The 17,279-nt window shown below is 43.3% G+C and overlaps 1 protein-coding gene across 1 annotated transcript in view; it reads right to left on the bottom strand.

Moving 5' to 3' along the window:
* Positions 1-17,279, bottom strand: part of lrp2b (low density lipoprotein receptor-related protein 2b) — a 113,536-nt gene that overhangs the window by 37,955 nt on the left and 58,302 nt on the right. The window contains exons 46-53 of the mRNA XM_029712806.1: positions 10,930-11,133; positions 10,056-10,298; positions 9,641-9,766; positions 8,831-8,950; positions 8,361-8,492; positions 6,288-6,492; positions 1,411-1,706; positions 568-1,084 (exon numbers count right to left, since the gene is read on the bottom strand). Coding sequence (XP_029568666.1) covers positions 568-1,084; positions 1,411-1,706; positions 6,288-6,492; positions 8,361-8,492; positions 8,831-8,950; positions 9,641-9,766; positions 10,056-10,298; positions 10,930-11,133 — 1,843 coding nt within the window. The remainder of the gene's footprint in view (positions 1-567; positions 1,085-1,410; positions 1,707-6,287; positions 6,493-8,360; positions 8,493-8,830; positions 8,951-9,640; positions 9,767-10,055; positions 10,299-10,929; positions 11,134-17,279) is intronic.

Genomic DNA, 17,279 nt, shown 5'->3' with positions numbered 1-17,279 from the left:
CGTTGTGCAGGTCTGATCCGCAGCTATAGAAAATGTTTGGTTGAGGTTATTGCTGCAAAAAGGAGGGTCGGACAGTTATTAAATCCAAGAGTTCACATACTTTTTCCACCCTGCGTTGTGAATGTTTACACGGTGTGTTCAATAAAGACATGAAAACGTATAATTGTTTTTGTGTCATTAGTTTAAGCAAACTGTGTTTGTCTATTGTTGTGGCCTAGATGAAGAACAGATCAACTTTTATGACAAATGTATGCAGAAATCGAGGTAATTCCAAAGGGTTCACATACTTTTTCTTGCCACTGTATATACAGACCTACATATAATTGTAAGGAGATACAAATGTGTCATTATAAGCCAACTGTAGGCTCTAATCAATATGTGAATTGTGAGACAGATTTATTAAGCTTTGAACACAACACATATTGCATCGTGAAATTATTCACACACAGTTTTCCCCTCACCTGTCCTTTGCAATTGAGGTGCCGGAGATAAAGGAAACTGTGTCGCCATGAGGCAAATGATTTTAAAATTACAATCAAGCTCTGATGCCCCTCCCCCTTCACTCACCTGCCAACCCAATCCACCGCCAGCCCCTCGGCCCCTACCACATTGTTATCCACTATCGTCTCCCTCTCACTGCCGTCGAATCGCATCCTCTCAATCCGCATCATTCCCGCATCCAACCAGTACAGCCTCTTTTCGTAATGGTCAAAATCCAGCGCCACCACATTCGACAGCCCTTGCAGAACCACGCTCAGCTGCGAACCGTCAGTTGTCAAATTACGAATGTAATAGCGATTACTGTACAGCAGATAAGGGGCGATGGCGCTGTTCTGGCGGCACGTACGCCCGTCTGGCTCACGCACGTAGCCCGGGGCGCATTTGCAGTGGAAGGAGCCGGCGGAGTTCTCGCAGATCTGGCTACAGACGGCGGGCGTGTCGCGGCACTCGTCCAGGTCTGCGCACGCCTTACCATCAGGCATGAGGTGGTAGCCGGCATTACACGAGCAGTAGTAACCTGTCAGGGTGTCGGTGCAGACCTGGGCACACTTGTGGACCGACGGATCTTGGCATTCGTTAATTCCTGCACAGAGTAGAGAGGGAAGGAGATAGAGGTAGGATGAGTTCTATAAGATTAAGATGTGCTGTAAGATTAGTCTAGGAATCCAAATCAAAGTTCCCTTTTCCTACTCTAAATTCTAATGTTCTTACTGCAAATACTAATTTCCTACTCCACACACTTACAGTATTTCCTACTCCAAATACAGTGTACGTCTTGAAATTTCATAGATTTAGTGTGGTTACATTCGCATACCTATTGAACAACTGCCACAACCTCCATTCACTCAAAGAAAAGAAATCCATCCCTTCCCCATTGTGTTACATCCTTCGCTGTACGAGAGATCTTACCGCATCCCTTCTCATCACTGTTATCCGAGCAGTCCTTCTGTGAGTTGCAGACCTTGTGGGTGTCAATACACTCGCCCGACTTGCACAAGTACTCTCCCGGGGCACAGGTAGGCTGGGGGGTGCTGCACATGCCTTCTGCCTCGTCAGACCCGTCCAGACAGTCGGCCTCGCCATCGCAGGCAAAGGTGGCTGGGATGCAGGCGCCGTTTTGGCAGGTGAACTGGTAGCTGGTGCAGGTGTCGTAGGAACAGCCCAACTCGTCGCTGCCGTCCCCGCAGTCGTTGACTCGGTCACAGCTAACAGGAGGGGAGGTAAACAATGGGTTATGAAGTCTTTGTGTAAGTACCCCTACTCTACAATGTACGAGAGAGAGAGAGACACTCAACAAAAATACAGTGCATCCGGAAAGTATTCAGACCCCTTGACTTTTTCCATATTTTGTTACGTTATTATTATTATTATTATTCTAAAACAGATTAAATGAAATTATAATTCTACACAATACCCCATAACTATTCAGACACTTTGCTATGAAACTCGAAATTGAGCTCAGATGCATCCTGTTTCCATTGATCATCCTTAAGATCTTTCTGCAACTTGATTTGAGTCCACCTGTGGTAAATTCAATTGATTGTCCATGATTTGGAAAGGCACACACCTGTCTATAAGGTCCTACAGTTAACAGTGCTTGTCAGAGCAAAAACCAAGCCATGAGGTCGAATGAATTGTCAGTAGAGCTCCGAGACAGGATTGTGTTGAGTCACAGATCTGGGGAAGGGTACCAAAATATTTCTGCAGCATTGAAGGTCCCCAAGAACACAGTAGCCTCCATCATTCTTAAATGGAAGAAGATTGGAACCACCAAGACTCTTCCTAGAGCTGGCCCGCCCGGCCAAACTGAGCAATTGGGGGAGAAGGGCCTTGGTCAGGGAGGTGACCAAGAACCAAATGGTCACTCTGACAGAGCTCCAGAGTTCCTCTGTGGAGATGGGAGAACCTTCCAGAAGGACAACCATCTCTGCAACACTCCACTAAATCAGGCCTTTATGGTTGAGTGGCCCTCACCTGCTAGTACAGTTGAACTGAATCACTAAGCTCTGCCCATTATTGTGCTGTCTAGGCTTGGGCAGTGTACCGTATAACAAGCTATTTGGAAATAGCAACGGGATAGTTTTTTAATACCGTCAATACCGTTGAAACAATTTCTTTGAAGTTTTTCAATAAATTGTAATATTTGTAGCTACTGTTTAAGTAAATACCTGCAGTCAAATTGTGCAATATGTTAGGAGATAAAGAATATTGGTTCTTCATTTCACCCATCACATGATTTTACATTATGAAGGTTACCATAGTTTCCATGAACAGTTGAGCCAGATTGTAACTAACACAACAGGAGAAAGCGGGTGCAGGTGAGTCCAGCTTTGTATTGACAGGAGTCGCGTTTTATATTAAAAGTCAAGTGTTTTTTTTTGCAACTATAGTTTTCTTTTACAGAAAATACATTAGTGCATGACATTTGGCCAAAAATGTAATCTGATGAAAATTAAGCCAACAGAAGTGCAACGCTATTTAGCTGGCAGTCACAAGTAAATGAGCTTACAATGAAAAAGCATGGTATTTTTTTTTTAAACGATGCACGGCCATCATATATCGAGGCAGCAGGTAGCCTAGTGGTTAAAGCGCTGGTCCAGTAACCGAAAGGTGGCTAGATCGAATCCCTGAGCTGACAAGGTCAAAAATCTGTAGTTCTGCCCCTGAACAAGGCAGTTAACCCACTGTTCCTAGGCCATCATTGTAAATAAGAATTTGTTCTTAACTGACTTGCCTAGTTAAATAAATACAAATATTTCAAATGTTTATCACAGAAAGAATGTAGCCAGCTACATTTCCTAATGTTTTGTTTAAAGGTAATCTTTCATTTTACCAGAGAAAAGTAGGCTGGCTAAACCAAGAGAAAATTACTGGAGAAAGTATCTATTAGTCAGTTCTGCCCACACATTTTCTATGGGATTGAGGTCAGGGCTTTGTGATGGCCACTCCAATACCTTGACTTTGTTGTCCTTAAGCCATTTTGCCACAACTTTGGAAGTATGCTTGGGGTCATTGTCCATTTGGAAGACCCATTTGCGACCAAGCTTTAACTTCCTGACTGATGACTTGAGATGTTGCTTCAATATATCCACAGAATTTTCCTCCCCCATGATGCCATCTATTTTGTGAAGTGCACCAATCCCTCCTGCAACAAAGAACTCCCACAACATGATGCTGCCACCCCTGTGCTTCACGGTTGGGATGGTGTTCTTCAGCTTGCAAGCCTCCAACTTTTCCTCCAAACATAACGATGGTCATTATGGCCAAACAGGTCTATTTTTGTATCATCAGACCAGAGGACATTTCTCCAAAAAGTACAATCTTTGTCCCCATGTGCAGTTGCAAACCGTAGTCTTGCTTTTTTTATGGCGAGTTTTGAGCAGTGGCTTCTTCCTTGCTGAGCGGCTTTCAGGTTATGTCAATATAGGACTTGTTTTACTGTGGATATAGATACTTTTGTACCTGTTTCCTCCAGCATCTTCACCAGGTCCTTTGCTGTTGTTCATGGATTTATTTGCACTTTTTGCACCAAAGTACATTCGTCTCTAGGAGACAGAACACGTCTCCTTCCTGAGCGGTATGACGGCTGCGTGGTCCCATGGTGTTTATATTGCGTACTATTGTTTGTACAGATGAATGTGGTACCTTCAGGCGTTTGGAAATTGCTCCCAAGGATGAACCAGACTTGTGGAGGTCTACAATTGTTTTCTGAGGTCTTGGCTGATTTCTTTTGATTTTCCCATGATGTCAAGCGAAGAGGCACTGAGTTTGAAGGTAGGCCTTGAAATACATCCACAGGTACACCTCCAATTGACTCAAATGATGTCAATTAGCCAATCAGAAGCTTCTAAAGCCATGACATAATTTTCTGGAATTTTCCAAGCTGTTTAAAGGCACAGTCAACTTAGTGTATGTAAACTTCTGACCCACTGGAATTGTGATACAGTGAATTATAAGTGAAATAATCTGTCTGTTAACAATTGTTGTAAAAATTACTTGTATCATGCACAAAGTAGATGTCCTAACCGACTTGCCAAAACTATAGTTTGTTAACAAGACATTTATGGAATGGTTGAAAAACAAGGTTTAATGACTCCAACCTAAGTGTATGGAAACTTCCGACTTCAACTGTAGTTCCTGGATGTCAGGAAGCTTGGCCCCAGTGATGTACAGTGATCCCGAGCAGTTGCCATACCAAGAGGTGATGTAACCGGCCAGGATGCTCTCGATGGTGCAGCTGTAGAACTTTAAGGATCTAGGGACCCATGCAAAATCTTTTCAGTCTCCTGAGGGGGAAAAGGTGTTGTCGTGCCCTCTTCACAACTGTCTTGGTGTGTTTGGACCATGTTAGTTTGTTGGTGATGTGGACACCAAGGAACTTGAAACTCGACCCGCTCCACTTCAGCCCCGTCGATGTTAATGGGGGCCTGTTCGGCCCTCCTTTTCCTGTAGTCCACGATCAGTTCCTTTGTCTTGCTCATGTTGAGGGAGAGGTTGTTGTCCTGGCACCACACTGATCTCCTCCCTATAGGCTTTCATCGTTTTCAGTGATCAGGCCTACCACCATTGTGTCATCAGCAAATTTAATGATGGTGTTGGAGTTGTGCTTGGCCATGCAGTCATGGGTGAACAGGGAGTACAGGAGGCGACTAGGTACGCACCCCTGACTGGCCCCAGTGTTGAGGATCAGCATGGCAGATGTGTTGTTGCCAATCCTTACCACCTGGGGGCGGCCTGTCAGCAAGTCCAGGATCCAGTTGCAGAGGGAGGTGTTTAGTCCAAGGGTCCTTAGCTTAATGATGTGCTTTGTGCGCACTATAGTGTTGAATGCTGAGCTGTAGTCAATGAACAGCATTCTCACATAGGTGTTCCTTTTGTCCAGGTGGGAAAGGGCAGTGTGAAGCTATACATATTGCAGATATAAATATATTTCTGCGGTAGCATGCATGTAATATAAACATATTGCAGCGGGGGCATGCAAGTAATACAAAACATTGCTAATACTTACTAATGAGTAGGCTAGTCGGACTCAATAAACACACTTGTAGCAATGAATAAAGATACTAGACGAAGTAGCATGCACAGGGCAGGGTACATACAAATTAACTGGAGCTAGCATTAACACGAGACCTAGCAAACAACACTGCAACTTCTTACTTGCAAATGTATCTACGCAGTTACAGTACACTGCACAATAAGGTACCATAACTTACTACTATTGCACCCCCTATTAGCACAATAACATTCCCAACACACACTTGTCAATGGACGCTTCAGTTAGGAAACAGCATGTCCAAAGGTCCGTCTGCAACACAAAACGTGCTTGTTCTCAGGATGGTTTATGCCGGGCACTAACGTGAAGTGATAGGAGGCGGAGCCCTAAAGTGCGTCCAAGCGCCCTGATTGGTTGGATGAATAAGTGATTTTTAGATTTGAAGGCCAATCAGATTGAGAGGGCCGGCCATTTTTACACAGATACAGAGGCAAATTTGCACAAAACACACACGTTTGTTTTACTACGCTTGTGGGGACCAAACAATTGATTCCCATTCAAAATCCTATTTTCCCTAACTCTAATTCTTAACCTAACTCTAATTGTAACACTAACCCCTAAGCCTAACATAGCCTTTTTCCTTGTGGGGACTGGCGAAATGTCCCCACTTTTCTGAATTTTCCTTGTTTTACTATCCTTGTGAGGACTTCTGGTCCCCACAAGGATAGTAAAACAAAAAAACACAAACACACCTTATTTTTACAGTATATGACTGACACACACACAAACTCACCGGAAGGGGATGAGGATACACAGGCCATTGGCGCAGGTGAACTCATTCATGTGGCAGGTGCGGTTGGGGCAGTTTTGAAGCTCATCAGCTGCGTCGGCACAGTCCTTCTCCCCATCACACACATAGCTCAGGGGGATACAGCGCGGGTGGCCAGGACGCCATGGAGAGGGGCAGGTGAACTGATGAGAAGCGCATGTCCGCTCTCCTGAAATGGGAGAGGTAAGTAAAGATGCACACACAATATTCTGAAGACCATTTGTCTTGCGCCAGTCAGTCAGAGTTGAAACGAACCCCAAATGAGACATCTGAAGCATTGTGAAGCAAAACACATGGCTCTCTTTGCTGAACTGTCTTTTTACGCTTTAAGAATATTTCAAATGTTTTTACACACTGTGAAGCATCTCTGAAGCATACACAATTGTTACAAAAATGATTGCTTTCATTTCCTGCCTCCGTGACATGCTTCTGGTGTAGCACCCTCATTATAAGTCGATAGACCAATAGTGTCACACTTATGTGTTGTTTGTGGTGTGTAGATTGAGTTACAATGCCTTCGGGAAGTGTTCAGACCCCTTGACTTTTTCCACATTTTGTTACGTTACAGCCTTATTCTAAAATGGATTAAATAAATAATCCTCAGCAATCTACACACAATACCCTGTAATGACAAAGTGAAAACAGGTTTATAGAAATGTTTTCAATTTAATTTAATTTTCCTTATTTACATAAGTATTCTTTGCTATGAGACTTGAAATTGAGCTCAGGTGCATCCTGTTTCTATTGATCATCCTTGAGATGTTTTTACAACCTGATTGGAGTCCACCTGTGGTAAATTCAATTGATTGGACATGATTTAAAAGGCACACACCTGTCTATATAAGGTCCCACAGTTGACAGCGCCAGAGCAAAAACCAAGCCATCAGGTCAAAGGAATTGTCCGTAGAGCGCAGAGACAGGATTGTGTCGAGGCACAGATCTGAGGAAGGATACCAAAAATGTCTGCAGCATTGAAGGTCCAAGAACACAGTGGCCTCTATCATTATTAAATGGAAGAAGTATGGAACCACCAAGACTCTTTCCAGAACTGGCCAGCTGGCCAAACTAAGCAATCGAGGGAGAAGGGCCTTGGTCAGGGAGGTGACCAAGAACCCAATGGTCACTGAAAGCGCTCTAGAGTTCCTCTGTAGAGATGGGAGAACCTTCCAGAAGGACAACCATCTCTGATGCACTCCACCAATCAGGCCTTTATGGTAGAGTGGCCAGACGGAAACCTCTACTCAGTAAAAGTCACGACAGCCCGCTTGGAGTTTGCCAAAAGGCACCTACTCTCAGACTATGAGAAACAAGATTCTCTGGTCTGATAAAACCAAGATTGAACTATTTTGACTGAATGCCAAGCGTCACATCTGGAGGAAACCTGGCACCATCCCTACGGTGAAGCACGGTGGTGGCAGCATCATGCTGTGGGGATGTATTTCAGCAGCAGGGACTGGGAGTCTAGTCAGGAAAGATGAATGTAGCAAAGTACAGAGAGATCCTTGATGAAAACCTGCTCCAGAGCGCTCAGGACCTAATACTGGGGCGAAGGTTCACCTTCCAACAGGACAACAACCCTAAGCACACAGCCAAGACAAAGCAAGAGTGGCTTCGGGACAAGTCTCTGAATGTTCTTGAGTGGCCCAGCCAGAGCCCGGACTTAAACCTGATCGAACATTTTTGGAAAGACCTGAAAATAGCTGTGCAGCGACACTCCCCATCCAACTTGATCTGCAGAGAAGAATGGGAGAAACTCCCCAAATACAGGTGTGCCAAGCTTGTAGCGTCATACCCAAGAAGACTTGCGGCTGTAATCGCTGCCAAAGGTGCTTCAACAAAGTACAGAGTAAAGGGTCAGAATCCTTTTTTTATTTTGAAAAAAATTAGCAAAAATTCTAAAAACCTGTTTTTGCTTTGTCATTATGGGGTATTTTGTGTAGATTGTTGAGAGGAAAATCAATAATCCATTTTAGAATAAGGCTGTAACCTAACAAAATGTGGGAAAGTAAAAGGGTTCTGTATACTGTAATGTCTCACCACATTGGAGTTCCAGTGCCTCGTCACTATTGTCCCAACAGTCGTTGTTGCCGTCACACATCAGTGACATGGGGATACAGTTGCCGTTGGTGCATGTGAACTGGTCAGGGTGACAGGTGTTTATTTGGTCCTCTGGAGGAAAGAGAGAGAGGGGGACAATTTAACAGCTATTGTTTTCACTACATTGTTGAATATTCAGATAGACATATGTTACATCAAACAAATATGCCTCACTGTCTTGTAGAATAAGGAATCAATACAGTTTTACAAAATGACATTATTTGCAACATCCCGCAAAGTTTGCCTTCTGGAATGTGGCCATGATCTAGGGTGCACCGTTGCGAAACATTTTGAAATGGGAAACGAACGTTTGACTTTTTTATTGGAAAAGTCCAGGTTAATCTCTCCCTGTTTCAGTCTGTTTTCTTGCCTTTGGTGCCTGAACATGGCCCAGGTTCGGTAGTACTCACGGCAGGAGGGGGGCTCGTCGGTCCCGTCGACACAGTCTCTGACCCAGTCACACACCCAGTAGCTGGGGATACACTTCCCCTCGTCACAACGGAACTGGTCCGGTGAGCACGTCCGGCCTGCTGTAACACACACACACACACACACAGTATATAGTGAACAGACTGTGGAGAGTGACGTAACACTGAAAAAACATACATGTGCAAACAAGTCAGGGGTAAAAAGATAACTACCTTGTCCAAAACCACATCAGGTACAGGCATGATATACAGTGTACAAAACATTAGGAACACCTTAATATTAAGTGCACGCTCTTTTGCCCTCGGAACAGCCTCAATTCGGGGCATGGACCCTACAAGGTGTCGAAAGCGTTCCACAGGGATGCTGGCCCATGTTGACTCCAATGCGTCCCACAGTTATGTCAACTTGGCTGGATGTCCTTTGGGTGACGGACTATTCTTGACACACAGGAAACTGTTGAGCGTGGAAAACCCAGCAGCGTTGCAGCTCTTCACACACTCAAACCGGTGCGCCTGGCACCTACTACCATATCCTGTTCAAAGGCACTTAAATATTTTGTCTTGCCCATTCACCCTCTGAATGGAACACATACACAATCCATGTCTCAATTGTCTCAAGGCTTAAAAATCCTTCTTTAACCTGTCTCCTCCCCTTCATTTACACTGATTGAAGTGGATTTAACAAGTGACATCAATAAGGGATCCTAGCTTTCACCTGGATTCACCTGGTCGGTCTAAGTCATGGAAAGAGGATGCACACATCCACAAAACACACATCATAGCTAGACTTACCACAGAACAAAGGGTTCTCGTCACTGTTGTCCCCACAATTGTTGTAACCGTCGCACAGTTGGCTAGCGTAGACACAGATGTTGGTGCTGTCACACTTGGTTTGCCCGGAGGGACACGTTCTGGGCGCTGTAAAGTAGAAAAGGTTTCAGAGGGTTAAAGGCAGATTCAACGATATGACGTTACAATAAGTAGCAGGGTAACTTCTGACATAAGCTAAGAGAGTTTGAATAAAGAGGTCAAACTTTACTTATGTCACACGGCTAATATGTTGCTGGACAGGTGAACTCCTAAGCACATGCGCAGATGCTTAACACTATCTATGGACTAGCGCAGTCTCTTTTTTTTGGCCCTCTTGCTAACATCTTTGTTTTCGACTCTACTTAAATCAACTCTATTCACAGCAGTTATCACTCACGACAGTTGATCTCGTCTGAGGTGTCGTTGTCGCGGCAGTCGTTGTAGCCGTCGCAGACGAAGGCGGCGCTGATGCAGCGTCCATTGGTGCAAGTGAACTCGGTGGCGGAGGCACAGGTGGGGAACGGGCAGCCCAGCTCGTCACTGTTGTCGCCGCAGTCATTCGTGTAGTCACAAACGTAGGACAGGGCCACACAGCGGCCGTTGTCGCAGGTGAAGTCCTGGGCCGAGCACTTGTGGAAGGCTGAGAGGGGAAGTAAGAGAGGGTGAGCACAACTGGTTTCTCTTGAAGTTTCTTCCTTGCCATTGTGCTTTTCAAATCAAAACGTATTTGTCACATGCGTTGAACACAACAGGTGACCTTACAGCGAAATTCTTACTTACAAGCCCTTAATAACCAACAATGCAGTTAAAAAATAGATAAATACCAAAAAAAAAAAAGAAGAAATAAAAGTCACAAATAATTAAAGATCAGCAGTAAAATAACAATAGCAAGGCTATATACAGCGGGTACCGGTACAGAGTCAATGTGCGGGGACACCGGTTAGTCTTTGGGGTCTACGCCAGGTTACTGTAAAGCACTTTGTGACAATTGATCTAAACAGGGCTTTATAAATACATTTGATTGATTGATTGATTGATTAATTGATTGAGCAAGTGTGGAAATCTATGGGGGAAATATCAATAATGATGGAGTCTTTTAACAAGGTTGCTAGGTGCAGGGAAATGACAGTACAGGGAGCACACTTGAGCTATAAAACATTTGACATGACTGCTGAGTTTGAAAGATTCCAAATTTAAGAGCATTTGGCTTTGCTGTTGCTGGGTCTTGACTAAAATGGCGGCAAAAAAACGACTGAGGTAAATACACTCACCGCACACTCTCTCCAGCTCGTCTGAGTTGTCCTGGCAGTCACTGTAGCCGTCACACTTCAAACGCACTGAGATACAGCCACCGTTCAGACAGGTGAACTGCTCGGGCTGGCAACGGTTACCGTTGTCATGGATACAGTCCCTGCCATTGTTGGCCAAATACCAGTTACCTGATACAGGACACTGACACTCTGGACCAGACGGACCTATAGGCAGAGGGAACCATCATCAGGGTCAGGGGTGATAGACATTGGCATGATGGACATTAGTAGATGTTGCTTGAGTTGCTCAATATTATTGTGAGTAAGTGTGTGACTACCCACTGGGAACAAACTGGTTGATTCAACTTTGGTTCAATTTAGTTTGTCAACTTATTGTGACATGGAAATATATTGGATTTGAAAAAAAGTTAGCAATGTACACTTGTTTTGAGGGTAACATTTAAACCACAGGATTATGTCATTATGGTAACAAAATGTCAACATAGACAAACCTTGAATTTGTTGAATTTATAGCTCTAAAACAACATCAGATCTTCAATGTTGTATCCACTTACAAGTGGTGTAAATACTTAAGTAAAAATACTTTAAAGTACTACTTAAGTCGTTTTTTGGGGGGTATCTGTACTTTACTATTTATATCTATGACAACATTTACTTTTACAACCACTACATTCCTAAAGACAATGTACTTTTTACTCCATACATTTTCCCTGACACCCAAAGTACTCGTTACATTTTGAACGCTTAACAGCATGTTCTTAACCAACTTGCCTAGTTAAATAAAGGTTAAATAAAAAATAAAATAAAAATACAGAACAGGAAAATGGTTTCTGTTTGTCTGTTGCCAGTTTGTCATGTCCCACCAGCGTGTTCCCTGTGCACTAGTTTTCCCCTAATCTTCCCAGTGCTGACCTTTCTGCCTGTCCTGTCTCTGATTTGGATTACAACTCTTTGCCTGCCTTGACCTACTGATTGCCTGCAGTCCTGTATCTGGCTGACTCTGATTTGGATTATGACTCTTTGCCTGCCTTGACCTACTGATTGCCTGCAGTCCTGTATCTGGCTGACTCTGATTTGGATTATGACTCTTTGCCTGCCTTGACCTACTGATTGCCTGCAGTCCTGTATCTGGCTGACTCTGATTTGGATTATGACTCTTTGCCTGCCTTGACCTACTGATTGCCTGCAGTCCTGTATCTGGCTGACTCTGATTTGGATTACGACTCTTTGCCTGCCTTACCTTTTGCCTGCCCCTTGTACTGTAATAAACACAGAGACTCGTACTATCCGCCTCCTGTCTGGATCTAGGTTCTTAGCCTGAGCCGTAATAACTAAACACAAATGCTTAATGTGCCCCTGACAATCTGTAAATTATAAAAACAAGAACATTGTGCTGTCTAGTTTGCCTAATATAATGAATTTTAAACATATTTAAAATCAAATATTTTAAGACTTTTACTCAAGTAGTATTTTACTGGGTGACTTTCACTTTTGAGTCATTTTCTATTTAGGTATCTTTACTTTTACTCAAGTATGGCAATTTGTTACTTTTCCACCACTGCCACTATCAAAAAATATATAAATAGATCAATTCTCCAGTACAGGCCAGCCTATCTACAGCTAGCCTTTGGCCTCCCATTCAGGGTTTTAACCCAGACCTCCTTAACTATGATATTTGTCACTGACTATTACTAGTATGCTATAGTGAGAATGATTGTTGAGCAATCTCCACTTAAAAACTAAATGGATGTACTGCTATCGAAGGGTAGGTTTAACAGAGCATATGAAATGTAACCATACTTTATACCTCAAATATCATCAATGACGCTATTTAGGACTATATACCATTTGCAAAGTCATGAACAGCTATTGTTTCAATTCAACCCAGGATTCAACAGTAAATAGGCAATGCATAGGAATAGGGTTTCAAGCTCTGGTTAACTTAAAATGTAATGATATTTAGTGATATTGAATTGTGTTTGGGTGTCAACGCAAAAAAAAAAAAAAAAAAACATTTGAAGGAGATATACAGGTAACAGACAAAACAAAGGAAAGACCAACATAACGTTTCTTAACAAGGAGTTGGGCCACCACGATCCGCCAGAACAGCTTCAATGCGCCTTGGCATACGGTGCATTCCGAAAGTATTCAGACCCCTTGACTTTTTCCACATTTTGTTAAGTTACAGCGGTATTCTAAAATCAATTTAAAATAACGGATCCTCATCAATCTACACGCAATACCCCATAATGACAAATCAATAAACAGTTTTTTAGAAATGTTAGCAAATGTATATAAAAAAACAGAAATACCTTATATACATAAGTATTCAGATCCTTTGCTATGAGACTTGAAATTGAGCTCAGGTGCATCCTGTTTCTATTGATCATCCTTGAGATGTTTCTACAACTTGATTTGAGTCCACCTGTGGTAAATTCAATTGATTGGACATGATTTGGAAAGGCACACACCTGTCTATATAAGGTCCCACAGTTGACAGCGTCAGAGCAAAAACCATGCCATGACATCGAAGGAATTGTCCGTAGATTACCGAGACAGGATTGTGTCGAGGCACAGATCTGGGGATGGGTGCGAAAAAATTTCTGCAGCATTAAAGGTCCCCAAGAACACAGTGGCCTCCATCATTCTTAAATGGAAGAAGTTTGGAATCACCAAGACTCTTCCTAGAGCTGGCTGCCCAGCCAAATTGTGCAATCGGGGAGAAGGGCCTTGGTCAGGGAGGTGACCAAGAACCCAATAGTCACTCTGACAGAGCTTCAGAGTTCCTCTGTGGAGATGGGAGAACTTTTCAGAAGGACAACCATCTCTGCAGCACTCCACCAATCAGGCCTTTATGGTAGAGTGGCCAGACGGAAGCCACTCTTCAGGAAAAGGCACATGACAGCCTGCTTGGAGTTTGCCAAAAGGCACCTAAAGGTCTCTCAGAACATTACAAACAAGATTCTCTGGTCTGATGAAACCAAGATTGAGAGGACTGGGATCAAGTCAGGATCAAGGGAAGGATGAATGGAGCAAAGTACAGAGAGATCCTTGATGAAAACCTGCTCCAGAGCGCTCAGGACCTCAGACTGGGGCGAAGGTTCACCTTCTAAGCACACAGCCAAGACAACACAGGAGTGGCTTCGAGACAAGTCTCTAAATGTTCTTGAGTTGCCCAGCCAGAGCCCGGACTTGAACATCTCTGGAGAGACCTGAAAATACCTGTGCAGCAACACTCCCCATCCAACCTGACAGAGCTTAAGAGGATCTGCAGAGAAAAATGGGAGAAACTCCCCAAATATAGGTGTGCCAAGCTTGTAGCGTCATACCCAAGAAGACTAGATGCTGTAATCACTGCTAAAGGTGCTTCAACAAAGTACTGAGTAAAGGTTCTGAATATTTATGTAAATGTAATATTTCAGTTTTTTATTTTATTTTATACATTTTCCAAAATGTCTAAAAGCATGTTTTTCCTTTGTCATTATGGGGTATTGTGTGTATATTGATGATGGGGAAAAAAAAATTAAAATTCATTTTAGAATAAGGCTGTAACGTAACAAAATGTGGAAAAAGTCAAGCGGTCTGAATACTTTCAGAATGGACTGTAGATTCTACAAGCGTCTGTAACTCTATTGAAGGGATGACACCATTCTTCCACCAGAAATTCCATGTTTTGTTGATGGTGGTGGAAAAACGCCGTCTCAGGCGCCGCTCCAGAATCTCCCATAAGTGTTCAATTGAGTTGAGATCTGGTGACTGAGATGGCCATGGTTTACAACGTTTTCATGCTCATCAAACCATTGTGACCACTTGTTCCCTGTGGATGGGGGCATTGTCATCCTGGAAGAAACCGCTCCCATCAGGATAGAAATGCTTCACCATATGTTGAAGCTGATCGCCCCGTAATGTCTGTGTATTTATAGGTGTTTACCTCTCCCTCTAAGGGGTTGAGTGGACCTAAACCATGCCAGGAAAATGCACCCCACACCATGACAGCTTAAACAACTCAAATGTTTACTTTATTTTGGCGGTTACCTCCATCTTCTGATTGGATAGTTCCATATGTGCCATTGTCTGGCCTTAATTCCAGTTTGATTGATATGTTGGATTCGCGTCTCCATCGCAACCAAAAATCTAGCTAAAGAATAGGACTAAATCAAATCAAACTTTATTTAAAGTGCATTTAAAGTTTGATTTAGTCCAATTCTTAAACTTAGATTGTTTTGGTTGAGATGGAGATGTGAATCCAACATGTCAATTATTCATTTGTAGACAAACTGGAATTAAAGCCAGACAGTGGCACAGATGGAACTATCCAAGCAGAAGATAAATCTTCAAATATTGACATTTGGTTGCGTTGACATCCAAACACAATTCATTATCACTTTTGAAATACCGTAAATAGCCTAAAGTTAAGGCTCTCTTACAAACTAATGCAACATTCAACCTTAAAATGGCCTCATCTTGAGGTTACTGTAACTATAAATGTCTTATGTAATCATATAAAGCATGCATGTTCAAGATAGCATGCATACTGTAGGTCACATGGTTCGTAGACAACAGGCATAGACTAACAGTGAAATGTTTACTCACGGGTCCTTTTCCAACAATGCAGAGTTAAAGATTAAAAAAAATAGACACAGTGAGTAACGAGTAAAAATAACATGGCTATTCAGTATATAGGTACAAAATAACATGGCTATAAAAAAGGGTTACCAGTACCGAGTCGATGTGCAGGGGTACAAGGTAATTGAGGTAGCTATGTACTGTACATATACTGTAGGTAGGGGTAAAGTTACTAGCAGCAGCGTATGTGGTGAATGTGTGTGTGTGTGTGGGTAGAGTCCAGTGTGTGTTCATAGTCAGTGCAAGAGAAGGGTAAATGCTGGTAGCCATTTGATTAGCTATTTATCAATCTTGTTTAGAAGTCATATGGCTTGGAGGAAGAGCTGTTCAGGGTCCTGTTGGTTCCAGACTTTGTGCATTGGTACCGCTTGCCATGCGGTAGCAGAGAGAAGACTCTGTGGTTTGGGTGGCTGGAGTCTTTTACAATTTTTTTGTGCCTTCCACTGACACTGCCTGGTATATAGGTCATAGATGATGTACTGGGCTGTACGCATTATCCTCTGTAGCGCCTTGCGGTCGGATGCCAAGCAGTTGCCATACCAAGTGATTACGCAGCCAGTCAAGATGCTCTCGATGGTGCAGCTGTAGAACTTCTTGAGGATATGAGGGCCCATGCCAAATCTTTTCAGCCTCCTGAGGGGGAAGAGGCATTATCGTGACCTCTTCACAACTTTGTTGGTGTGTTTGGACCATGATAGATCCTTAATGATGTGGACACAGAAGAACTTGAAGCTTTCAACCAGCTCCACTACAGCCCTGTCAATGTGAATGAGGGCGTGCTCGGCCCTCAGTTTCCTGTAGTCCATGATCAGTTTAGGGCGAGGTTGTAGTCCTGCTCCCTAGGGGTTGTCTCATCGTTGTCAGTGATCAGGCCTACCACCATCATGTCGTCGGCAAACTTAAAGATGGTGTTGGAGTCGTGCAGGGCCACGCAGTTGTGGGTGAACAGGGAGTACAGAAAGGGACTAAGCACGCACCCCTATGTTGAGGGTCAGCATGGCAGATGTGTTGTTGCCTACCCTCACAACCTGACCTGGGGGTGGCCCATCGAGAAGTCCAGGATCCAGTTGCAGAGGGAGGTGTTCAGTCCCAGGGACCTTAGCTTAGTGATGAACTTTGAGGGCACTATGGTGTGGAATGCTGAGTTGTAGTCAATGAACAGCATTCTCACGTAGGTGTTCCTTTTGTCCAAGTGGGAAAGGGCAGTGTGGACTGCAATAGAGATTGCATCATCTGTGGATCAGTTGGGGCGGTATGTGAATTGGAGTGGGTCCAAGTCGTCGCAGGTCTGTGAAGATCTTCACAATTGCTGTAATAATCTGTGCAGAATCTCGAACGGCAATGATCACTTGCACCATGTACTTTTAATGTCATCTAAACTGCAATTCAGGTCATTTGATTCTGCTATTAGATGAAGCACAGTGATAGCACATTAAACAAAATATCTGACATCGTATTCCCATTTAAACTTTGCTGTACTTTTAAATGGTTGAAAGCATAGTGATTGGAAATTGAAATAACTTTTGGCTGTCTTTTGAGTGGGTGAATATAGGTTGTAATCTCAATGATCAACATCTCAACCAAATACTGTATTACGAAATTATACATGTTGAAATAATGTGGTGTGCCCAGTGGGTATTGTTGTTCTCAGACTTTCACCTGAATCATTCATTGATGTCAATGAGAGATGAGAAATTTGAGTTTAGCATGTGGATCTCAAGCCC

Source organism: Salmo trutta, chromosome 2 (assembly GCF_901001165.1).
Source record: "Salmo trutta chromosome 2, fSalTru1.1, whole genome shotgun sequence".
Taxonomy (NCBI): domain Eukaryota; kingdom Metazoa; phylum Chordata; class Actinopteri; order Salmoniformes; family Salmonidae; genus Salmo; species Salmo trutta.
The sequence above is the reverse complement of the archived record's forward strand: the minus strand, read 5'-3'. Positions and strand labels throughout refer to the sequence as shown.